Source organism: Podarcis vaucheri, assembly GCF_965113315.1.
Source record: "Podarcis vaucheri genome assembly, chromosome: 1".
Classification (NCBI taxonomy): domain Eukaryota; kingdom Metazoa; phylum Chordata; class Lepidosauria; order Squamata; family Lacertidae; genus Podarcis; species Podarcis vaucheri.
In genome coordinates this window covers 54,980,697-55,006,943 of record NC_138759.1, presented here as the reverse complement: position 1 = coordinate 55,006,943, position 26,247 = coordinate 54,980,697, and the positions used below count along the sequence as shown (strand labels likewise).

Here is a 26,247-nt window from a genome sequence, read left to right as displayed (position 1 = left end):
TCCCACATCTTGCCCTCACAGCGGCCAGAGATGCCTATGGGAACCCAGAGGAGCACAAGAGCTCTCTCCCATCCTATTGCAGGACATAGGAACCCTCTTTCATCCACTTGTTTCTACCTTGCCTGTTCGTCTATCCCAACTCCATTTTTGAGCTTACAGCTGACCAGCTTAATACCTCCATCAGATTCTGGGGCAGATTGTGAAGAATGTGATACCTCTATGCACTTAAGTGCATACATACAGCCCCATGTGCTTGCTGCCTCTCTCTCATTCCCTCCCTCTCTCTTTATTTTCTTTAATGGCAAATGGAAACCACAGAGTCTCAGAGGAAATAAATTGGCCAATTGAGTTGGTTTGTAACTACCTGACACACAGGGGGCCTTTGCTGAGTTGGTGAAAGGAACAAAAGCAGCTCCTGTGCCTCAAAGGGTTCCTCTTTTGGGGCAGCAGGGAGTGTAGTACAGTATTATTTTTTCTTAGGATTTAATCCACTTTCTATTAGCACATCCTGCTGCTCATGTCACTTAGAGCTCACCTGGCAAGCTGGGTATTGATGCATTTTTATGGAACAGAGATGCCTTGGCAGTCAGGTGCTCGGGAAGAGGAAAGTGGACATGCTCTCTTCGTGCCTGCAATACTTGAAATGCTTTGGGGTACAGAGAAAGGCACAACAGGGCATTCTAACCATTACTATTCCCATAATGGTTATTTCCAAAGCATTTCCCAAACAAGATGTCCGGCAATCATTAAAATGCAATGCAATTGTTTTGTCAGATTTACAATCTAGCGGACAAGGACAGGAAAGAAGAAACGATGTAACAGGAAAGGAATGAAGGAGAATTTACTAAAAAGTCAGGGGAAACAAGTGTACCTTCAAATGCTGCTTTATTAAAAATGTGCTTTGAAATGTGTGTTCACAATGACACTGTTCCCCCCGCAGGATAAGCATCAGCTCCTACTTTTCCCCAGTATGAACATGAGCAAAACATCAGGGCTTTATGCATTAATAGTGCCATATAGGCAATTCATATTGAAAACTTGAATCACACTACAACTTTAACACTTATTTATAAAGTCATGCTGATCTCAGCTTCTTGCCTCTGCTGTAGACACAGATATTTGAACTGGGGAGGCAAAGGCTGAAGCCCTGTTACTTCAACAAGTTTAATTCAGTCTATTTAGTTTGCTCCCCCCCCCCTTTTCTGTATAGTTTTCTTCTTCTTCAAGGCATCATAGCTCTAAGTATTTGGTTTGGTTCTCTTAAAAAAGGGAAAGACAATACTTAAGCTCTAAGCAATTTACACAGAAATGTACTTCAAGGCTTTACCAAAAGTACTTTATTCCATGTTTCTGAAACATGTTATTATTATTATTATTATTTAAATGCTTTTAATACTTAACTTCGAGCTACCAGCTGACTAGGGAGAAAAATCCCCATACACCTGGGCCTGATTTGATCCTGAAATATCCCACTTTTCCTTAGGATGTCCCTATTTTCCTTGGAGAAATGTTGGAGGATTTGGAGTTATTCAACCCCTGAGAATCTGCATGTTTAGGGTGGTATCCAACCAATGTGCCCCATCAGTGCAAGGATTTCCACTGTTGCAACAGGAGTTTCGCCCTCTTCTCCCCCTGCACATATTGCTAGAACAGTTTTAGGCAGCGGTGTAGCTAGCCGGTCAGGTGCCTGGTGCGGCACGGGCGTCCTGCAGGTGGGGGCAGGGCGAGCCAGCCATGGGGCTGGGGCGCACTGCATGGAGCCTCTTCACTGCCTCCCCCTCAGCTTGTAGGGCAGCTGAGGGAGAGGTGGTGGGTAGATGCAAGCCCCATGCTGCCAGGACAGACGCGTGGCTCGGGCACGCTGCAGGCCCCGCTGTGCCAGCCCCTGCAGTGTAGTGCCCAGTGCCAGCCGCGTTTCGTTACGTTTGTTGACTGAACTAAAAAGTTTTATGAACCCCAATTTTTTTAAAAAAACCAACAACTCATTTTTTTGTCATTTTGTCACACACACCCCAGTGATGACACCTGGGAGGGGCCGCACCCCCTTCCTCCATCACTGGTTTTAGGGGGCACAGGGAGCAAGAAGGGGAAAGTCCCATTGCACAAGTGGAAATACTTGTGGTGACAGGATGGTTACTCAGTGCTCCTTTGGATGCAACTCTTTGCCTCAAATCTCAGGCTGTGCAAGAGCAAGGGACTTTTTTAAAGAGAGAAAACTGGGAATCAGAGGCTTATGGCTCATCCAGGGGTGATAACTATCTCTTTGCACTTATAAACAACAATGGGAGATCCATTTACAGATCCCACATGTAACATGTCATTTGACCCTTAATACTCTTACCTCCCAGGTGCTTCCAGTTCCTGATTTCATTATTGAAGTTCACAATTAAGCACTAAAATTTAAGACAACAATTCATTGTGGTTGAGCACTTTCCTTCATTGTCAAGAACTGGTTTGCTGAAGTTACTTCTGATCAAGCTCATTAAAGTACGGGAACAATTTTTCATTGCTTCTTGGCCTAAGGTAGAACTGCAGAGAGGCGTAACAAAACATACCCATGTGTTGCCACCCCCATTGCTGTTTCTGCTTGTCAGTTAAGAATGGGTTTGAAAGAACCAAAACTTAAAAGAGTTCAGGATCTGCTTTTCCAATGAAATAATTTGCTTGCATAAAGATCCGGTTGTAATAACGCTGCCCACAATATGTGAATTTGTTTGCTTGTTCCTTCTCGACGCCCACATCGTTTGCAGGCAGAAACTGTGATATCTGCAGGCTTTTCGTTTTCTTCTGTGCAGGGAAAGGGTGGAATACATAATTGCTTGATTTCAGCTGTGATGGGAGACATGACGAGGGAACACTCTGGATACTTCCCTTTAGCCCTTCATCATCCAAAGCATTGCTATCATAGAAGGCACATCAGTGAGCAGAGCCTCAGCTGGGAAATGACTCAGCTTCTCTCCCAGAGACAAAAGCAAACAGGCTGGGAGGAGGAGAAAATTGAAGGTGGGAGGGAAATAAAAGGAAACAACATACACTGTGTTCTTTCATAACATGTTATGTACATTGTACGCTACACTTCACAGCATCTGAGTCATCCTTTCCATCATTGTCATGATGCCCCAGTTGGATGTAATGTAAAAAGGTCAAGAGATCCATGCATAGAAAGACAAACTCCTGATAGGACAGTTGTGGTCAGGCCATCCTGCTCCTATAGTTAGCAAGGCTTCTGAAAAGTGATTTTTAAAATCTACCAGGTACTGAGAGAGAGGAAAGAATCATAGAGTTGGAAGAGACCGCAAGGGCCATCGAGTCCAAAGGAAAGGAAAGACAGCAAGCTCATTTGGAACCTAAGTATATACACCATACCTGTAAAGCATGTTTGAATCACAATTCCTTCATCAAAGAATTATGAGCACTCTGTAGTTTGTCAAGGGTTGCTGGGAACTGTAACTCTGTGAGGGGTGAACTACAGTGCCCAGAATTCTTTGAGGGGGCAGAAATGTGTTTTGTATGCACTTTAAAGACGTAGTGTGTCTGCAGCCTGAAAGAAGCAACCATACCCCGATACTCTACAGACACACTCTGTAGCAAACATTAGGGAATGGGAGTGCCCAAAATTCAAGATGGTGTTTTGGAACGGGAGAACAACATGTTAATAGCATGGCTCGCACTAGCAGGTGCCAAAGGCAACCGTTGCAAAGATCGGACCAATTTGGGGCCCATTGAGCCAAGAACTTGCACTGCAATGTTTACCTCTGTTCCTCCATTCAGAGAGAGCTTAACAGCAACACATACATTGCCTTTGACCAAATTGGCTCCAGGACCCCAGAATAGTGGGGGGCGGGGGAGCTAAGAAGGAGCATAAAGGAGCTGACTTCCTATCCCACAAATGTCCTGCAACTTGTTTATTTATAGGTTTCTATGGATTTTTGAAGAGAAATAATTAAAAGGAGACTACATACAGGCAAGTAAAACATAAGAAAACAAAGTTGGTCCAGACCAACTGAACGTTCATTTATTTATGCAAATAGATCTGTATATGGAGTCTATGTATTGGAAAATTTCCCATTTTTCTTGTAGAAGGTCACCTTCTCCTAGGCTGCTAGTTGAGTCATTACTTCTGCCCACTGTATGATTTGGGGCTGGGGGTGGTAGACCTAGTACTGAAGTGTTAGATGTAAGGGCACACCATGAGTGCCCTTAGCAGCCAGTTATATTGCCCCTGTGACAAGTTCCAAAGGACCAGGACATCATTTGATAGTACTTTGGCATCTGTAAATCTCAAGGAGGTGTCTAGGACCACGTTTAGGCGGTTGCCTAACCTATGATTGAAAGACTGCACCTTTGGAACAGGACCAAATCATATGGCATGCAAGGCATTACCATGCCAACACCTGACATTACTAATTAATTTGTCCTGGGAGAGAAGTTGTGGCTGGAGAAACCCATCCAGATGGGCAGGGTAGAAATTATTATTATTATTATTATTATTATTATTATTATTATTATTATTTATTTAAATATAACCTAAAGGTATTATTTTGTTGTACAGTGGTGCCCCGCAAGACGAGTGCCTCACAAGACGGAAAACTCGCTAGACGAAAGAGTTTTCCGTTTTGGAGATGCTTCGCAAAACGAATTTCCTATGGGCTTGCTTCGCAAGATGACAATGTCTTGCGAGTTTTTTCCCTCCCCCCCTTTTTCTAAGCTGCTAAGCCGCTTATCAGCTGATCCGATCAGCAGATAAGCCGCTAAAAGCCGCTAATAGCGCTAATCCGCTAATCCTTCAATGGGCTTGCTTCGCAAGACGAAAAAACCGCTAGACGAAGATAATCACAGAACGAATTCTTTTCGTCTTGCGAGGCACCACTGTATCAGGCATAATCTAATATCTGTGGAAATCAGCCTATTTTCTATTGCCTACTATTTATTATTCCTTTATTTATTAAATAGGCTGTGTAGTTCTAAGGGAACTTTCCCTCTGTATGGTTTGTTTAACAGCTCCCTGCTATGTATAAGACCCGACTTAAGCAAAACCAAACCTGTGTACATTTCTTCTCAAATTAGACACCTTTTGTTCAGGTTTGCTCAGTAAAGTGACTTTGCTAACATTAACCACCTCATACAATAAATTATTGAGGAAAATTCTAACACCCTGAACATTTTCCCCAAATTCTCTTCCCTCCCTCTGCCCCCAATTCTTTGGGTTCCATTTATTTTCACACCTCCACACAGCCTAGGGCAGAAAAAACCATCAGCTAAAATTACCTGAAAAGGATTATAACAAAGTATTTATTTTGTCCACTTCTGGCATTTTCTTCAGCTTCTCACTGTATTGCTTTCGTTAAACTTGAGCCTATGCTTCACCGTCATGTTGCAATAAAGTGTGTGTGTGTGTGTGTGTGAACAAATAAGAGAGAAGTCATTCCCCCCCCCTTACCATTATGCATTCCTCCACACACCCATCCATTTACAATGGGGAACTCTACATCAGAAACTGAATGCCTCCTAATTTACACCAGCACAGCTGAGAGCAGAATCGAATTGTCTGCACATGCCCAGAGCAGCTACGTGGCTCTGTCATAGGGGTTGTGTGCCCTGTGTGATGCTAGATTGCCCACTGGGAAAAGGATGCCTCTCACAACTTAATTTCTTGTCCAATCTTACGACATTTTGTTTCTCAGTTTGAAGTATCATCAGCCTTGCTATGTTGTTCTGCACTGTGTGTACAAGCAGTGGTTATCGGGAATATGTTGAAGGCAGTTAATTAAAATGTGTTCTCTCTTTATCACTCTGGTGCTGTTACAGAACGTGCAAGTGATGTTTCCATAACAATCCCTTTCTTGCACATCCATTCCCATCAAGGGGCCGGCTGCTCTCCTGCCTCAGGAGTGACCTGTCTTTTTTTCAAATGTTTTCAAGTTGGCCTGCAGCACAGAGCTTTGCTTAAAATATCCAGTGTGACTCAGCTAGAAGGAAATGTAATATGGGACAATAACTAGAAATGAACTGCCTGGTGTGTATGCTGCCATGTCTGTAGAAAAGAAGAAGTACAGGGTCGTCTCTGTGTGTGATCAGCTTAAAAGCTATATATTTTTCTTTAGCTCAAGTGGTTAGAGAAAGATGATGTTAATTCTGTTTGTTGCACAGACCAAGAGCTCAACACCGAAAAAGTAATTCTCATTAAATACACTGGCATTATTCCAGTGGTTATGTGCATAGGTCTGCAGCCTTATTCTGAGATGAAAATCATGCTCACCTTTGAAACCCATAATATGCCTAGACCCAGTTCTAGTTTATACAGACTGCTGCTAGTCTGAGGTGGGATTCAATCACATACCAGGACCTGCAATTATAGTTAGTCTTGCAAAACAAATCCACTTCTCTTTTTGAAATAAGGGAAGTAAAGGAAGCATGTACTGGGAAGTGTAAGAGAATACCTGCTCTGATGCAACATTGCATAGGTGTCACATTCAGAAGAAGAATGGAGGGGCAGCAATGTGCAGGGCGTGGCATCGTGCGTTTGATGTCGGGACGTCGGAGAAGAAAAAGAGGAGAAGAGTTTGGATTTGATATCCTGCTTTATCACTACCCTAAGGAGTCTCAAAGCGGCTAACATTCTCCTTTCCCTTCCTCCCTCACAACAAACACTCTGTGAGGTGAAAATAAAAAAAAATCCTTCCTGTAGCACCTTAAAGACCAACTAAGTTAGTTCTTGGTATAAGCTTTCGTGTGCATGCACACTTCTTCAGATACACTTCTTTCGTGCATGCACACGAAAGCTTATACCAAGAACTAACTTAGTTGGTCTTTAAGGTGCTACAGGAAGGGATTTTTTTTATTTTGACTATGGCAGACCAACACGGCTACCTATCTGTATCTGTGAGGTGAGTGGGGCTGAGAGACTTCAGAGAAGTGTGACTAGCCCAAGGTCACCCAGCAGCTGCATGTGGAGGAGTGGAGACGCGAACCCGGTTCACCAGATTACGAATCTATCGCTTTTAACCACTACACCACACTGGCGGAGGAGCCAGGGGTGGAGCCGAGCACGGTGGCTTGGCCTTGAAGCCATGCTGCTGCTGCTGCCGCCGCCACTGGCCTAGGGTTGCTTCCTGCCACCTTTGGACTTGGGGGCCCCCTGGCCCCCTCCTCCAAATATTGGGGGGCCCAAAGGGACTCAGCCCCTAGGAGATGGTGCCCCTACTACGTTGTCTAACCTCCCTACAGAGAAATACGAGTGAATGCTCAATAAATAGCTGGCATTGTGTATTCTCCCTAGAAACAAATCAGGATGAATGGTCAGTAAGCAGGTTGCCTGGAAGCACCCATAGTCAGTAGAATGAAGTAGTAAGTCTCCTGGGGAAAGTCCTCATGAAATTGGTGGTATGGAGAATTTGAACCTCTGGGGGGAAAATAGTGAGTTTGGTGAAAGCTAGGCTAGGAAATGTCAGTTCTCAGTTTAGAACTTGTCACGTTTCCTGCTCTAAGTTCCAGGTATAGGAACTTGTTTGGCTATTTTGCTGTATTTGTTCATCAAGCAGTTGTGAATCAGAGTGTAAATCTGAATGCCCTGCCTCCCATATTGATCCCACGATGTACTGTACTTTTGTACTTTTCTGTTCAATGTTGCAAAAAATAGGAACATTCTGTGAAAATAATTTTCATAGTAGAATGGGTGACTTGTACTTTGTGGGTAATGCTCATAAATTAATTTCTCCTTGAAGTCTTAAGAAACATCTGCGCTCTTGCATGCTTAAGTGAACATCATAAGCTGATTTATACAAAAGCAGACTATTTATCTCCCCAGCCCAGTATTGCCCATTTTGACTGGTGGCTCGTCCACATATTTATTGCAAGTGAACTTTTTTGGGGGAGGGGGGTGGGGACAATTACGTATTATCAGACTCCATGTCTAATGGTGGTGAAAGGCTATATGTTAGGCAGTGTAATCTGTACATCATGAGTGATATTGGATGTCTCAAGAAAAGAGAATCTGTGTATATTGAAGAAAAGGAATACAAAAAAATCTATTGCAAACCATGCCCCCTTGAAAGGCAGTTCCTGAGATCTGCTAAGAGGCTCCAGGAGATGGCAGAATAGATCTTCTGGAGTATCTTTTAAGATGGTGGCACATAGCGTTCCAACAGTGCAGCAGGAGTGTGCAAAATCCTATGGTATCTTCAGTATAGGATTATGCCTTAAAACTACTTCACATACACACGCATAGAGACAACCTGCACACAAACATGAATCAATAAGCTACTAAAACATTGAGGAGATGCAAGTGCTGCCAACAAGAGAGCAGTTGAGTAAAAACTCTTCACACTGGCAGGTGAAAAGCTTGCTGGGAAGGAAATGCCTTAAATAACAAAAAGTCTGGGGAGAGGGCAAATTGACCTCCCCTGGCAAGGAGTTCCACAGATCCAGACCAATGAAGAGAACTGGCAAGATTCCAACCTGTGTGCCATGTGTGTTGTCAGGGATGTGGCTCAACCGAGTGCAAGGGGAGAGTCAGACTCAGAAATTGAGCCAAGTGAGAGAGAGGCCAGCTCTGCAGACGAAAGCTGGCTGACAGAGCCAGGAAGGGGGAGCTCCATCCCCCTTCATGAAGAAGTCACAGACACAGATAGCTCTCAAGCAGGGGGAGAGTTAGGAGTCAGTCAGAGTGTTGCTAGGCAACCATCAGAGAGGCAGAGGATGGAGAGTGTGTCTAGTGGAAGTGGGGAGGGGGAAGTCCAACCTCTCAGTCCCCGTTCTCGGAGACTGGACAAGGTCAGAGTGCAATGGAAGGGCAAGAGGGGAAGGGCAGGAATCTGGCGTCCTTCCTGCTGTGAGAGGGGCAGAGATTCAGACTGACCAACTCCTTTAATGAGAGCAGGCTAGAAGCTGCAATCTGGAAGTGATTTTGTAAATAAAAGTACCATAAAACTGTTGGAGAGTCATTAATTCTTATTGAGGCTTGCTTGCCTGTCTGAGATCATTACATGTGTGATGTATAATGTTATACACTGGCACCAACTATAGGGGACCCTGGGGGCCTGAGCACCCACAAAAAATTGTTGTGGGTGCTTGGCACCCACACCACAGGGCATCCGATGTGACTTCTGGTGGCATCAGAAGTCGTGTCAGAGGGCTTGTGAGGCCTCGGAAACCACCTCTGAGGCCTTGCGAGGCCTCCGATGCAACTTCCAGTACCTTGTGAAGCACTCAAGGTTGCATGGAGGTGGCGTCTGAGGCCTCACAAGCCCTCTGACATGACTTCCAATGCCACCAGAAGTCACATCGGATGCCCTGTGAGGTGTCTGAGGTCTCATGGGGGCTCAGATGTGACTTCCGGGGTTCCTAGGTGCCACTGTGGCGCGCACGATGTGACGTCATGTTATCACGGTGCAACGTGATGTCATGCCATCACATTCCATCATGCACCGCTGGGCACCCACAATCTGGCCCACGTTGGCACCCCTGATGCTATAGGTGGATGTTGTTTCATAATGTGGATGTACGTGGATGCCTTTGCAATGGAGTGAGTGCACTTTTAGCATACATGACTATTAAGGCACCAGCCAAAAGTGTCCTTTTGTGCTCAATTCCACCTGTAGGTGATAACAGTGCCTTTAGCCAGACCAGAATGAAGTGCTTGGCCACCAAGTTGTTCAGTGATTAGAGAAGGTAGATAGAAAAATTCAATTTTGCTCATCTGCAGGCGCTCTCATAGTTAAATGAAAAATTCCCCTCTTATTCGTCTTTATTCTTCTGTGCTTGCCAGGAGCATTTTCTGAGCTTCTTTTTCATAGGCAGAAAACATGTTGGTGTGTGCTTTTCAAGTCAGCTGAGTAAATCTTCCCATGACCCTGCATATTTGGGAAATATTTTTTAAAAACAAACTCCAAAACACAACACCACAAAGATTGGCCTTGTAGCAAAGGCCTTTTCAATAACTGTGTTGCAAGCTTTTGCGTCAAGCAACTGGATTTCCAGGCAGAAGCTTTTTCTACCAATTGCTTCATTAAGAGCACTTATGTGAGGTGATTTGCGAAGTTCCGGGGCCTAATACAAAAGATTTTTGATGCTGTGTCTCTATGTTCCGTACTTTGCCTTTCCTGATATTTATAGAATCTTTCCTACTGACAATATATCACCTCTTCCCTTTCCCTCCATGTTCCCTTGCCATTACGAGACTTGGGTCACTATGTCTCGGTCTGGTTTCCAGGGAGCTTGCACATTATTTTTCTGTATATTTGTTTTATTTTTTGCCTTCTTATTCCAGTAACCCTTGCACAGATTCCAGGCAAAGCAAAGTTTATTGGATCAACAAGCTGAGCAGAATGATAATAATCAGAGCACGCCTCAGAAAACAGAAAGCTGCAGAAAGCACATGATTCCTCTTTCTCTTTTATTTGTATTTTGTCATCTCTTGAGGGAACTGATAGCAAATGAGTCTGGTATGAACATTTTGTTTCATGCAACCCTCTTCTCTGAGCAGCAAGAAGTCCCCAAGGGTTTGTTCAGAAGATTGATTGATTGGACATTGATGATGCTCTGTGTAATATTTGACTTTATTTCTAAATATACAGCTTGCATACATGTCGAGGCACAGCTTAGACACTCGAACAAGCAGGCAGATCTACTATTCTACATTATATCTCCAGAACCCCTGATGTTCTTAACTCACAGAGCCTCCAAAACAAAGGCCTCACTCTTGCTGTCTCACAGGTCTTAAGGTCTTTTAAAGAACTTGCACAAAGGATGTCTATCAACTAGTCTTCCCAAAAATGGTACTGTTGTTTTCCACTTGTGGCTAGCTTGCTAGAGAGTGGAATAAGGCTGAGCTATCTTCTCCAACCATCATGTAACTTGACTACCCAGTGTTAAGGCCTAGTCAGGGAGTCACATAAAGCCAACGTGTATTGATATTAAGTGCCTATAAACAACAATCCGGGTCACAGATTAAATTGCAATACATCAACTTAATTGGGGCAACTCCCTGGGAATAATCTCACATATGAATTACTCACTTGTTTGTAAATACAGTTCCTCCTTGTGTATTTCTGATGGACTCTCACCTTGGAGACAGTTTTGGTTCCATTTTGAGCAATGGTCTCAATACAGAGATGAGACGAGACTTGGTTAGTACCCTGGACAGCTCAATGCAGGACTCAAATTAGAATTTACATAAAAGCAGAGCTCAAATGTTGTTTCAGCAACAGGCATTCTCAGACTGAACCTTAAGTAGCAGCTGCAGCGCTGAGACACCAGCTCCATCTTCCATAAATAAAACATCTTCATTTAAAGGGGCCTTGCTTATTTTAGGCCTTGTTGACTCTAACTGAGGGTAGGGGAGACTGTGGTTCCAGTAGGGCTTCCGAGATGGATCCCTTGAAGTCAGAGGAAGGTAGCACAACCTCCTCAACCTGCAGAGGTTCTGGCACAATTCTTCCCATTCCTCTTGCCCACATTCTTCCCATTTAGTACTCCTGGAGCTGGCTCTGGGAGCAATTACTTCTCCAACTCCAAATCCCAGTCTCATCCGGTGAATATGGGGGCTCCAACCCAAGTATGGTGACCCTGTTCCAAGTGAAGCTGAACTTTCAGCCCAGACATTGGAACAACTTCAAAGGGGCAAAAAGGAAAATGGATTTTTAAAGAACAAGCAAAAACCAAAACACTCTGTTATTCTACAGTACAAGAATTCCTGTGGGTCTGAGCAAGAGAATATTCACCTGAATACCACTTGAATGCTAACTCTCTGTCCCCCCCCAACCTTTATCTTCTTGTAATATCTGGATTTATTATCTTATTCTCTGAAAAGAAATCCAGATCATGGTTCCCTTCCTCAAATATGCCCCCCTATATGAAGATAATGAAAGAGATAACAAACTATCTTCCTTGCTAAGAAGGAACACTATCCTTGAGCTGTGATCTATTTATTTTTTTATAACCAAAGCTATCAATTCCTTCCCATTTGATATCCATCATCCAGGATTAAACTGTGCTGGCAAGTGGCCCATTTGGAGACATCTGTGCTGTGCAGCACATACTAACAGGGGTGCAGGGTGGAGAAAATTATATCTCTTTGCACTGCAATTACAGCACTATTTTGTCATTTTCTTGCAGATGTATTCTGCAATGTATACTTACCCCCCGCTATGTTATTTCTTTCCCTGTCCCTTCCTTGGCCTGCAGAAAGATTACTCTTGCTTCTCCCTATCCCTGTATGCAGAAGAAGGACTGAGTGACCAGCTGCCTCGTGCAGAATGACGCAGATCCATTTCCTGCTGCTTTCTGAGCCAAGGGCAGTTGTGCGTAGTCCTAGCATCAAATAGATGTATGTGTTCTTTGGCACCTGGGAAGCAAAAAGGAAAAGTTTGGTAGTTTTTAATTCCTCACTTGAGACAGATACGCAGTTCGGTGAAGTTATATGGATGGTGTGAGCTATGTGGAATCTGACTATTCTATCTAGATGTAAAAAAAACAAACCCAACCACATTGAATGTTTGACTATGAACTATGTAGTTGAGAATAAGGTCTTTCTCTGATGACCAACTCAAGCTGTGGCAGCTACAGGAAGAAATCACTCAAGGTCCAAGGACATGCAGATGCATCAGCTACACCATAAGAACCCACAGGCATGTAAAGAAGTCAGATCAAGTTGGGTCAAGGTTTTGTTTTTTTCAGTGTGAGCGCCAGCTGGCCTGAATCCTGCACAGGCTGCCATGTGATAATGTCAGCATGAGCTGGCTTTTCCACATGGCTGCCACTAGCTGAGATTATCATTGGATCAAGTTTGTTTAACCTGTGCTTGCTTGAATCAACAACTTTATCTCAAGATTTGTTTACGATAACGTCCAGGGAACCCTCATGTCTTTGCAGTCATGTCTGTTGGCTGACTATTGCAGACCATTAATGGTGACGGCCAATGTTATAAATATTCTCTTTGATAACTTCTTGGCCTTGGGGAGGCCTGGTCTGTAATGAGCCATCAAACTGCACTTTGTAATTAAAAAAAGAAGCCACTACAGGTCCTTTGAAGTAGTGGAGGCAGTTGCCCCAGGCCTCACACACAGAAGGGCCCATCGCAGCACTGACAGTACAGGACAGTCCCACCAAGAAGCAAAGGAAGAGAGGCCACAAATAAGCATTCACACCCTGGGTTTCTCAGGGTCTTGAAAAAGTCTAGGGCAAGCTACTAGGGGTGTTGAGTTTGCCTGCCTGTATGGGAGCAAAAGAACCCCAAGGATCATATTTGATCAGCCGGAGAAAGGGAACCGTTTTCATTTGTCCAAAAAGTGTGAGTTTCTGGAGCTTGCTAGCAAGAAAGTCTGGTGCTGCTGCTGCTGGTGCTGCCGCCAGGGGTTGCTGTGGCTTTGGCTAATTGGTGGTGGCAGGTGTGTTAGGTCTAGCATTTCCACTCTGCATTCCTGCTTACTCTAATTGTATGCTTGTTCATACACTGATATTGCAAAAGTACTCCATGCTGAAAATATTCTGTTCTCACAATGGAATTGCCTCTAGAGAGCTGCCCTGGACTTTCTTCTGCTGAGGGAATGAGCAAAACTATTTTTTTGTGGGATATGCACAGGGTCATCCCTAAGCCAAATGAGCCATTTGCTCTGATGGGGGATACTGGAAGTGCCAAAAAACCTGACGCAGCTTCTGAGTGTCACCATGAGCAAAAGAAAAGTCTTGAGCCCCAGTCATCGAATGTGGCACTGGGAATGTACACTGGATGCCCTTCCGAGGCTACTCAGTGTTGTACTTTTTGCATAACTGTAGCAGAAAGAAAGAGTCCTTGTTTGTTTATTCCTTGTTTGCTTCATTCTTTTATTTTCATTTTGAAAGCATAAGCTGTTGTAGGCTTGAAACACAGCAAAAGAGTTCTTTTTGTGGATTTGTAAACAGGGCTGTAATAATAACTTGCCCTTCTTCAATGACATTTTTCATCTTCACATAACAATAATATTTACCAAGCTGAGCATCACAAGTCCTTCTGACCTGAAGCATGCCCTGATGTGACATCTTACTCTTTTCATGCTGAAAAAGATGCCATGCCTCTGTTTAAATAATGAGTCATTCCAGGTGTTCTGGCAAAGCCCACGCTCCCTCTTAATGTAACAGGCTCGGAGCAGAAGGGTTTTGTGTAAACTGTGTAAAGAAGGCTTGCAGATGGTTACAAAAAACAACTTCCCCCATTGCCCCCCTCTTCACTGGTTGTTCTTAACATCTTAGTTTTGATGTTCATCCTCCAGTAGTCCTGAAGGATGGTCTAAGTTGGATAAAAATCTTCATTTAGTAGTAACTGTAGTGACTTGTTAGAAACCTACTTTGTCTCTCTGTCTCTCAGTAAGATAGCAGGTGGAATACTTTTGCAACTCTGAGTTGACTAGAGTGGAACAATAAACAGGGAGGATGTAGAAGACTCTTCTTCTGCTTTGAGTCTTCTGACCCAATGGCCAAAGTCTCCAGGGACTGTGGTACTCAGGGACCAGCTGCCTTCTTGGACTTCCTCTTTGGCTATTTGTGGACATGCATCTGGAAAGATCTCACGCCCTGATTTGGCCCCATCTCTTTATGCTGTGAGATGCTCCACCTGACCCGGGTCATGGTAGGTCATCCATTGAGCTTCTGCTATGAAATGAATTGCCATGTGGGTTAGAGAATGCAATTTTGTGTGGGACTACAGCAATCCTTTGAAGAGTGTACCCACGGAATCAGAGACAGGTGGTATGTGGGAATCAATATGACCAGCCCGGAAGGTTTGCCTTGCTCAAGACCTCTAACAAAAATAGAAAATTGATCAAATCTTCTCTAATGCTTATTCTCTCCCCCCCCCCCTTTTATGCAATAGTCTGAAGCTTTTCTGCATTATTGCTGTCCAAAGCCAATTGATGGTGACAATAAAAATAATAGGAGGCATTCTGCACCATCACTGTCTAGTGCCACAAATGTGAACTTGTTGCTTGCTTGGTGCAGTGGTAGTCTGTATGTATTTCCTTGAGGGTATACTTTTGTTGCAACCATTCACATATTATTAGAGAATATTTTCTATATTTTAGCATGCTGTAAAAGTAGTGCTTCCTCCAGACAGCTCACCCATTGCTATTGCAATTGTAGAATGGAACACTGTTGTCTGAAGGATGGCCATAGACACTTACTGTATATTACCTGTGGCGTTATTAGTGATGTCACAAATAGTCATGACTGTACCATTTTGTGAACACCTATGTTTCATAGGGATGCGGGTGGCACTGTGGTCTAAACCACAGAGCCTAGGGCTTGCCAATCAGAAGGTTGGCGGTTCGAATCCCCGTGGCAGGGTGAGCTCCCATTGCTCGGTCCCAGCTCCTGCCAACCTAGCAGTTTGAAAACACGTCAAAGTTCATGTAGATAAATAAGTACCACTCTGGCGGGAATGTAAACGGTGTTTCCGTGCACTGCTCTGGTTTTGCCAGAAGCAGCTTAGTCATGCTGGGCACATGACCTGGAAAAACTTTCCGTGGACAAACCTCAGCTCCTTCGGCCAGTAAAGTGAGATGAGTGCCGCAACCCCAGAGTCATTCACGACTGGATTTAACTGTCAGGGGTCCTTTACCTTTTTTATCCATGAGGTTAGACTGTATTCAGTCTTTATTGAGTGAATCTTCTGATTTGTTTGCTGTGTTGTTGTTTTTTTGTTTTTTTAAAGGGTATGTGCACACCTGCAAACAAATATCTACATTCAAAGCAAAAAGGACCTCAAATTTCTGGAGCTTATGGTGTGGGAGGAAGTAATCATTGAGGGAAGGGGACAACTACAGACAACATGAAAACATCCCATCAAGTGCCAATCACTAGTGTGGATGGAAAGCATTGAGATAGATTCTGGAGACATAAAACTGAAAGTGTTCATGTGCGGATGAAAGTGCACAAATGTGCTCACAGGAACAGTGACCTATGTGCAAATTAATGCCCGGCTGTGTCATTCTTGACAATCGACAACCTGCTCTGCCTGAAACAAGCAAATTATAGATGTGTGCTCCTGCCTTCTTCTCTTGCCTTCCCAAAGAGAAGAGTGGTACCTTGGGTTAAGTACTTAATTCGTTCCGGAGGTCTGTTCTTAACCTGAAACTGTTCTCAACCTGAAGCACCACTTTAGCTAATGGGGCCTCCCGCTGCCACCGTGCCACCAGAGCATGATTTCTGTTCTCATCCTGAAGCAAAGTTCTTAACCCGAGGTGCTATTTCTGGGTTAACAAAGTCTGTAACCTGAAGCGTCTGCAACCTGAAGCGTATGTAACCCAAGGTACCACTGTATAGGTCTTACATCCAGTGTCTCAACATCTGCCTTTTATTAATTTATATATTTGACTGTTATTTTTTAGAACTGGGAAAAAAAATGTTCTGAAGAGAGATTTTACAAACTGGTTGATATGTGTGAAAGGGCCAATGGAAGAATCCCAATGACCTCAGTTCTCTGGTGTCTTTTTCAGAACCTCTTCCAGTTCTTATTCTCTTCTTCTTTAAAATACTTTACATCTGGCTTGTGCTTTTGTTACTGCAGCTGGGCCAACAGTTTTAGCAATTTCTCCATCTCCATCATAACTCACTAGCCGTACTCTCTGTCAGGAACATATTTATTCTGTTCTCTGGAGGCATACGCAGGCTGATGGTTTTCATTAGTACATAATCTCTAGTTTGCTCCCAGACTAATTTATCTGACTAGTAATCTCAGCATTCTGATCAATGACCTAGAATCCTAAACAAACTCCACAGTTTGACTTTCTTAAGTACAAAAGTATTGAACCTTCTTTGCAGCAACTCCGGAGAGCCTTGCTCCTTCAAACGCTGATGCAAATAGAAGGGCAAGAGCAGGAAGGATATATGAATGTCTCAGAAGCAACATGTGATGCATGGGGTATTTGATCTCTGCCACTGAGATATGAAATCTCTCCATTTCACTATTACGGCTGGATGAGGGGATAACCCTGCCCCTCTGAAGTCCTCTTAAGAGTCGATGTGGTATTTCTCTGAAATATACCTGGAGTCGAGAGTGGATTTCATGCTCTTTATTCAGCTCATAGTGGTGAAGAGGAATGGAAGTTCCCCCAGAATGTCTGCTTTATATACATTATTGACTAATTCTGGGATTCTCCTGTAGGCCAATCAGGTCGCGGATTCACTTCCACCTGGAGCTGGATTGGGTGGCTCCTGTGGACCAATCAGACTGCTGCATGCTGGAGCCTATTGTTCTAGGACCAATCAGACTGCTGCATTTTGGATCCTATCCAACTCAGTACATAACATTCTCCCAGGCCTGATGCAGGTGGTGGGACACCAGAAATTTCTCCCCCAAAGAGGACAACACTAAAGAGAGGGGTGCCCTTCTGCATTAATGCTGTTTTGAATGAACCCTGTTTATTTCTGAGGTGCCACCCTTAAGTGGGTAAGACTGGAACAACAAGCAAAGCTCTCAGATCGAGTGGAATTAATCGATACATAATGCCATCAAAATATGGGTCAAGTGGATGAGCTCTTATAGGGCATTGCATTTCCACAGCTGACATACTGCTTGAGTGAAGCATAACAGTGTTATTTTCCATTGTCCAGTATTTAAACCGATGACTCAGAGGCATCCAGTCTCCGATAAACAACAACAACAACCCGAACAACAACCCATATCTCTTTAGAGCTACTACTTTCAGCCTGAAAACTGAGCACCAAAAGCATGAGCTAGGGTGATTTCAAACAGAACTGAAAGTTACCAAGGCAATTTTTTTCTTCAGTTTTTCTTGTTATTTTTTTTAATCTAAAGAAAATCCCAGCACTACTATGAAAGCCTTCACCATACATTACTGTGGTTTTGGTCGAAGATGGAAACGCAAAGCTATGGTAATTTGCAACTAGAGACCTTTCCACCAGCTCACTAACAATGGGGCAAAGGCCTAATATGAGTTGTTCTTTTCTTTTCTTTTTTAAAAAATCATTTCAACAAGGCCAACCACAGCAAAATTTTCTTCCATAAAAGGTAGCATGTTTCTACTCTGTGGTTCACATTCATCTTTCTGGCGGATCTGAGCTTGTGTTGGAGCTTGCAGGCTTCTTGTATTGTTTCATTTTTATTTTAAAGCTTCTCTATAATTCGGAGTTTTAAACTGAACTGGGTATAGCAGATGACAGATGTGGCTCCCTTTCCCAATTCTCTAATATTTATGTCTGCAAATGTTTTATTTGGAAGTAATCTGCCAGAAGAAGAAGAAAAAAAATAATGCTGGGCCCAGCTCCATATCCCTCTTCCATCTCAGGACATTCCTGGGTCTAACAGCACGAACTCTCGCAGATAAATATTTAGGAGAAAGCAGAGAGGTTGTTTTACTGAGACACACAAAATGCAGTTGGGATTAAATTGAGAGCCACCTCACCTGCCAAACTGTGGGGCAGTGAGACAAAGGCTTTATGACAGTGGTGGCTAGGGCCAGTGCTTTTTTTCTGAAAAAATGTTTAGGGGTACTCTCATTTTCCTACTCAATATTGAAATACTGCCTCTCAATGAGGGCAAACTTAGATTCACAAAGTGTTTAGGGGTATGCTTCCCCCTGGGTCCCCCCCAGAAAAAAGCAATGGCTGGGCCTAATGAAAAATGTGGGTGAAGCTCCCCCCCCCCCAGTCGTTTGTACACAAACACACACATTCCTACATATCTACATTTTTTTAAGCACATGCATTCCAACAACAGCAATCTCCTCTTCTTAGACATTTTCATTATATTGTTTTAGTATTGATACGCTTGCCACCCTGGGCTCCTTTGGAGGAAGGGGGGGATACAAATTCAATAATAATAACATGAAACCAATTTAGCTTGAAAATGTTTTCTCATTGGAACCAAGTGGAAGCTTTCTTCAAGCTTTAACTCTTTCCTTTCCAAATAGCATTGCTTCTATACCCTCCCCATTGTAGAAAGGGACAACCATGATCGGGAATGCTGTGAAGAGCAGGGAGTATTTAACCCTTTCCTCACTATACACAACAGTCCCAATGAAAACCACTCCCTCCTACAATGGGGGCGGAGGAAAGGGGGCTTGCCCACTTGATTACAGAGTGTTAGAAGTCTTGGAGGAGAGCTGCTATCCCACTTCCTGCATAAAGAAAAAAACAGTAATTGAGTGCTGCCAAATTGCTCATATCCGAAATCAACCCAAACTATGATCAGTCCCAGTAGCAATGCTTGGGATTTTCACCCATAAACTCTTGTCAATTACAGAACTAATAAATGAAACTCTGGCAGGTGGCTGCAGGTTCATAGCTCCCCTGCTATCAGAAGCCTTTCTGTGTGGCAAGAATATATGACTTTATGAGCTGCGGTCTAGGTTGCATCTCAAACACTAATTCAATTTTAAGGTGTCTGTTGTTTTCAAACTGCATTCGCGGAAGCCCCAGTGTTGCTTGGAAGCTTATCAAAGGAGATTAGTAACAGCAGGTAAATTTCCCTGAAACACAGTTCACGCATAGCTACCAAATACTAATTCAGATTGTTGTGGGTCTCCTATCAGTTTCTGTAAGTAGGGCTATTGGTATGAGGCAATACTGGGCTTGACCGAGGAGTGTTGATAGCCTATGCTGCCCCAGTGTTCTGTCCCCATGGAAGCCAAAAAGGCTAGGTGATGGTCAGAAAAGATAACTAATCTGCAGAGACACCCCCGAAAAAACCCCCCACATACACAATCTAGCCAGGCAGAGGTCTTAGATGCCTGTGTATGAAATGAACAACAAACTATAGCTTGAGTGAGACAGAGGGAAACAAAAAGAGAATTGAGTTTGGATGCTGGAAGCATCTTAGGGTGTTGGAGATCTGATGTGGGAAACAGTGGACTTGGGCTGCCTGTTGTTTAAGCTGTGCCTCCATCTATTCTCAACTTGTATATTTAGAAATAAATGCAGATATTACAAAACACCAAGAAGCCTCCAGTGGCCTCCTTCCAAAGGAAATCAAGGTGGGGTTAATGCTGCAGCCATAGAACATATCAGCACTCAAGAGAACTTGGATGAGCATAACCAACGTGCCCCACCAGTCCATGTTCACCAGAGATAGTTCCTATTTTCTGACCCTGCTCCTAGTAGACCACTCTGCTTATTTTATCTCTCTTGTCCCTTGCAGTGGGGGAGCAATATTTTTGGAATGCCTTTAGAAAATATTGCCAGTGTACACAAGTGTTCATCAGATTTTAGTTTCCTACCTTAGGTCTCTAGCAGTTAAATATCTGAGCAAGGGGGAAGATGCAGCTACTCTGCACGTACACTTGTTTATTGATTCCATTTATCCTGACCTTCCTCCATGGGGGTTCAGGTGTGGCCCACATGGTCCTTCCCATTCCCATTTCATCCTCACAACAGTGGCTGCAAGACGGTGACTGGCACAAGTGAACTTCACAGCTGGGTGGAGAGGTGGGTCTCCTTGGCCTTAAACTGGCACTCTAGCCATCACAACACAACAGTTCTCCACATGCACCCAGATGGACAAGACTATGTGATGGATAACTTACCCCATGGTGGTTTACCAGTGGCCCTTCAAATACTATTGGACTCTAATTCCCATCAGTCCCATTCAGCATGGCCAGTGGCAAGGAATGCGGGGAGTTTCAATTCAGCAAATATCTGGAGGGCCACACATTCCTTACCTTGGCACCTTGTGTAGGACAGGGTTCCTGTAAAGGAAATTGTACATGAATACATAGCAACAGCCAACCACCTTTACAACACCAGGGATGGTAGTTTCTGTGGTTTACACACAAGAGGTGGAGGTGACCACAAATAAACATATAGTTCTTCCTTTTTCAGTATTTTTTTAAAAGTTGAAGTGTATACTGCATTGGGAAACAAGGGATAACTGCTACCCCCCCCCATAACAAACCATAAATAGTTCAAATAGTATTATAATCTGCAAATAGTATAAAGCCACCGGTATATATTGCAAGAGCAGTTCTTGTGATATATGATGGCAGCTATGTCACACTAGGCTAAAGATAGATAGATCCTTGAACCTTTAATTGCAGCTCTAATCCTCTTTGCCTCTTCATTGCTTTCCTCTGGATCTTCTTCAGGTGGCCCATATCTTTAGCAAACACAGGACCCAACTTGAAAGGACAAAGTTCTCCCTCGGTGGTCTGAACAATGCAAAGCAAAGAAGCACCGTCACTTCTTGTTTCACTAAGATGCTGCGGCCGATTCTATGATTGCAGCCTCAAGATGGCATTTGATTGTTTTGCAATAGCATCGCATTCCTGGCATAAGTCCTTTTTTGTGTGTAATCCACTAGATGTTCTTGTCAGATAGATACACACCAGAACTATGGAAAGCCATGTAGAATAGGTCTTTGTTGCTCTTCCACACTGATTATAGCTCTTGAGTAGCTGCCTTCTCTGGATTTTCCTTTTTTGGCTTCTAGGTTGGAATAATAATAATAATATATAATAATTTGCTATTTATACCCTGCCCATCTGGCTGGGTTTCCCCAGCCACTCTGGACGGCATCCAACAAAATATTAAAATATGATAGTACTTAAGATATTAACAGCTTCCCTAAACAGGGCTGCCTTCAGATGTCTTCTAAAAGTCTGGTAGTTTTTTCCTTTGACATCTGGTGGGAGGGCGTTCCACGGGGCAGGCGCCACTACTGAGAAGGTCCTCTGCCTGGTTCCCTGTAACTTCGCTTCTTGCAGTGAGGGAACCGCCAGAAGGCCCTTGGCACTGAACCTCAGTGTCTGGGCAGAATGATGGGGGTGGAGAAGCTCCTTCAGGTGTACTGGATAATCCCTCACTTACCAGTAACATTCACTGGTGCAGTTAGTTTTCAGCTCTGAACTTAATTTTCAGGGTTGGGGAGAGTTGTCATTTAGACATGTTTCACACCAAGGAAGGGTCATAGCTTTTGTGTTGCATGCAGAAGGCCCCTGATTCAAAACTCAACAAAGATAGGACCCGGAATCTACCTAAGGTCCCAAACCTTGGACAGCTGCTATCAGTCAGGGTTAGAGGGGCCAATGGCTTGGCTCCGTAAAAACTTCCTAGAGTCCTACTTTCCTAAAATAAAGTTAAGCTACAAAGTGGGAAACACTGCGCCAGAGTTACTTGTAGTGGTCTAGTTCCACACTTGGATGTAAAATTTCCAGGCCTAGTACACAGGTTGTGGATTGAGATTTCTGCAAATAAAGATGGTGGGTGTCTCATCAGCACTGTGATTTGCTGTGCACCCAGCTGCCCTGTAAACAAGTTTATAAAAGTTTTGTGTTTTTTTAAGGTAGGAGGAAGGCATAGGATATTCAGAGTCCAGTGGTGACAAACCTGAGGCAAGTGCCCTCTGAAGTACCTCTAATAATGGCCATGGCCATTCACCTCACTATGCTTGGTGGGGCTCATTGGAGTAGGGCTTCTGAAGAAAATCTTACAATTTGGCTGGTTTTTGTGGTAGAAGATGGTCTTACCCTCTTTAGGACTTTTAAGGACAAGTTTTTAAAACGGGTCCAGAAGTGGACTTGGAGCCATAACATCTGACTAAGCACTGGTGTAATATGACTGAAATGCTCACTCTGAGGTAGCAATCTTGCAGCCATTTTCAAAGGTAACATTACATGTAACTCATTGCAAATGTCCAAAGAGGTTGTTATCAGAGCGTGGGTAACTATGGCCTGGCCATTCACGAATGGTCGCAGTTGGTTTATCGGACAAAGCTGATAAAAGGTACTTCAAGCCACAGAGGCTACCTGATCTTCTGGTGACAACCCTGGCTCAATAAACACCTCCAAGTTTCAGATCTGATCCCTTTTAGGAAGAGTACAAGTCACTCCAGACTGGGTTGAACACCACTCACCCACACTTCTGAGTAAAAATCAGAGGAATGAAGACTCTTCGGCACAGATAGACATGCTGCTTCTCACACAAATATGCATGCAAGGAAAAGAAGCTGAGTCTACATAGCCACGCAAGCTTTTAATGTCTCAAACTCCTGTATTTGTTTTCTTTATATAATTTCTGATTATTTAAGGCTAGCCATGTGGCCTTGATAATTTAATCAGTTGAACACCTGATATTTTCCCATGTTTACACTTGGACACACCTGGCAGTGTTCTCCATATACTGTCAATAATTGAGTTTGGCTAGCATTTAGTAAGGTGCATCACTGGTGCATTTCCATCAGTGAGTTGAATTTTCAGGATGATGAACAGTGAGACAACAAGGCAAAAAGATGAGGCAAAAGTACCATCGGCATTACCTAGTCCAGTGCTTCCATAATCCAGGTGCCAAGTAAGTGATGATATTACCATTATTTGTGTTGAATCCAAGCAACGCAAGCCATTTTGTTGATCTCCCTTTCTAGAGACCAGCAAGGCAGAAGATAAGTTTAAAGCTGACCACGGAATAATCTCAAACACACTCCTTCGTCAAAAGGTGATTATAAACTCCCAGACAAGAGCCTTGACTTGCCCGTCTGCCTGTGCTACTGCAGAGGAGCCACTCTTTAATTAGGAGTGAGAGTAGCTCAGTCGGTAGAGCATGAGACTCTTAATCTCAGGGTTGTGGGTTTGAGCCCCACGTTGGGCAAAATATACCTGCGTTGCAGGGAGTTGGACTAGATGACCCTGGTGGTCCCTTCCAACTCTACAGTTCTATGATTCTAGGACATCACCACTAGCAATAGCAGTCTTCTGTCTTTTCAAAGGTCAGTCAGATGTTCTGCATCACATTCCTTGTAAATTGACAAGACTGTATTCTTGAATTATTGTTTAAAAATGAATGGCTCGATATTAGATGTTGTTGGACATAAGCTTTCATGGACTGGGAGTATACTCAAAATGGTTATCCATGGAGCAGTGCAAGTCCACAAGCCATTGGCTGCTGGTCCACAGTGGCTCCACTGCAGTCCAGATTGGATGGGACACTTCAGGGACCAAATAAGGTGCCAGTCCCTGGCACACCGGGGGGCAGGAATTGCCAGTTGAACACATCAGATAGCTTGAGTAGCACTCGGCAAGAGTTCTGCATCTGATGAAGAGAGCTCTTGTCCATGAAAACCTGTTCTGCAAAATTGGGCACATATACACTCCCATTGTCCAATGAGAGGTTTTTCTGAGAGGTTTTTCTTTTCTCTGACCATCTTCCCTGGGAGAACCCGCTGTTTACTGCTGAACTGGAACAAACGTCAATTGGGTTTTCTGCAGATTGACATTTATTCTCATTCAGCAGTAAGTAGCGGGTTTTCCTGGGAAAGTGGTGGGACAAAATAAACCCCTTTTGGACCCATGTCTAGAAATCACAGAACAAATGGAAGCAACTGCAGGACAAAGGGAAATGTGGATGAGCCTGTAGTTAGATTCTGAAATGCCACACAATTCTTTGTTACTTTTGCTGCTATCACTCTGGAAATGGTTGTCTAGGAGTAAAACCCACTGAACTTCTGAGTAGACATATATAGGGTTGCACTGCTAATGTAGAGATCAAGTTACTTGAAGACTAAGTGATATTTATGATGACATGATTTAATTAGGAGAAAAAAATCAAGTAAACCTTAAATCTCGTTCACGTGCGGCTAATTATGCATGGTGTAGAGAAAGTGGATTAGGAGAAGTTTTTCTCTCCCTCTTCATAACAAACTAAAGTACTTCTTCACACAACCCATATTACCTTTCAGAGTTAATTCCCACAATTGTATCGATTGCCACAAATTTAGATGGTCTTAAAAGAGGATTAGGCTAATGGAGTACAGTGGTACCTCAGGTTAAGAACTTAATTCGTTCTGAAGGTCCGTTCTTAAACTGAAACTGTTGTTAACCTGAGGTACCACTTTAGCTAATGGGGCCTCCCACTGCTGCTGCGCCACCGCCACGCGATTTCTATCCTGAAGCAGGAGTTCTTAACCCGAGGTACTATTTCTGGATTAGCGGAGTCTGTAACCTGAAGCGTCTGTAACCCGAAGTACCACTGTATAGGCTATCAAGCCACAATAGCTATGTCATACCTCCATTGGCTGTAGGCCTCCAAATACCAGCTGCTGAGGATCAAAAGTGGGGCGAGTATACGGATTGTATATGAATTTCGAATTTCAGAGTGAAACTGCTATGGCTTTCATTCATGAACTAAGAAACCAAGACCGTGGAAGCTGAAATGCATTCCAATTCATCCTTAAAAGCTGGATCATTCCCAATAATCATAAGGAGCAAAACATTCTTTTTTAACACAATTTGGTCACTGGTTTGCTAATGGAATAAAAACTACTCTTGCAGTGCAATCTAATGCATGTCAGAAATAAGTCCTGTTTAATTCCATGGAATGTACTCCCAGGTGAGTGTTTGTATAGACTGAGGCTTCAGATGGTCTTTCTTTCCAAGACGCAGTATTTATTTACCTTTATTAATTTCTTAAATTATCTCTCATTCAAAAAGCCTATTAGTTTCAATTATTATTTTCAGTGAATTGTATCTATAACTGGCCCTTCAATTCAAAGGTTTTCATGGTGATATAGTAATAGTTGTGGCAAGAAGCTGAGAAGAAGAAGAAGAAGAGTTTGGATTTGATATCCCGCCTTTCACTCCCCTTCAGGAGTCTCAAAGCGGCTAACATTCTCCTTTCCCTTCCTCCCCCACAACAAACACTCTGTGAGGTGAGTGGGGCTGAGAGACTTCACAGAAGTGTGACTGGCCCAAGGTCACCCAGCAGCTGCATGTGGAGGAGCGGAGACACGAACCCGGTTTCCCAGATTACGTGACTACCGCTCTTAACCACTACACCACACTGGCGATTTCTCACACCATGGCTTTCTGATGACTAACGATAACAATTGTATCAAAGAAAGCTGCCATAGGGACTGGGAAGAGTCATCATTTACCAAGAAGAATCAGAAGCACTTGCTTCAAGTTACAGCAGAGGACCGGATGAAACACTTTTTATTTTTAAGAACAATTGCACAGTGCAACATGTCGTGTCTTCTCAGAAAGCTAAGTGTTAGGTTAAGCTTAAGAGTAAACAGCAAAGGCAATGGGAGAACAGGTGTCACTTGGTAGGAAGATTTATTCATTTCCCCCAAATTTGGGAAGTATCCAGATTTTTGGTCAACAGGGACAGGTGAGACAAATTGGTTTGCTTCTGATTCTTCCATATAATTTGCTTGGCATGTCAGGTACTGCCTCTGGCCTACATGAAGTATGTGGCGTGGAAGAGGCAGCTAATCGGGTTTTAAGGGATTGTTTGAGGTACAAAGACAAGTAGTACATTTCTGGTGTTATG

The 26,247-nt window shown here is 43.5% G+C and overlaps 1 protein-coding gene and 1 long non-coding RNA gene across 4 annotated transcripts in view; both read right to left on the bottom strand.

Annotated features, from left to right (window-relative positions):
* LOC309535004 overlaps positions 1–26,247 on the bottom strand; it is a 654,277-nt gene that overhangs the window by 46,249 nt on the left and 581,781 nt on the right. The window lies entirely within an intron of this gene.
* LOC309534919 (uncharacterized protein) lies at positions 869–25,091 on the bottom strand. Of its 3 annotated transcripts, none has more exons than XR_014220918.1 (4): positions 24,983–25,091; positions 21,012–21,411; positions 12,139–12,343; positions 869–1,259 (listed from the first exon to the last, which is right to left on the bottom strand). XR_014220918.1 is itself a non-coding variant. In XM_082227497.1 (4 exons), the coding sequence occupies exons 1-4, from the start codon at positions 24,986–24,988 to the stop codon at positions 1,231–1,233; spliced, it is 363 nt and encodes a 120-aa protein (XP_082083623.1). In that variant the 5' UTR covers positions 24,989–25,091; the 3' UTR covers positions 869–1,230. The 3 variants fall into 3 exon arrangements, 1 of the variants encoding a protein (XP_082083623.1); XM_082227497.1 differs by having other exon boundaries at positions 21,012–21,134; XR_014220919.1 differs by lacking the exons at positions 869–1,259; positions 12,139–12,343 and having other exon boundaries at positions 20,897–21,411.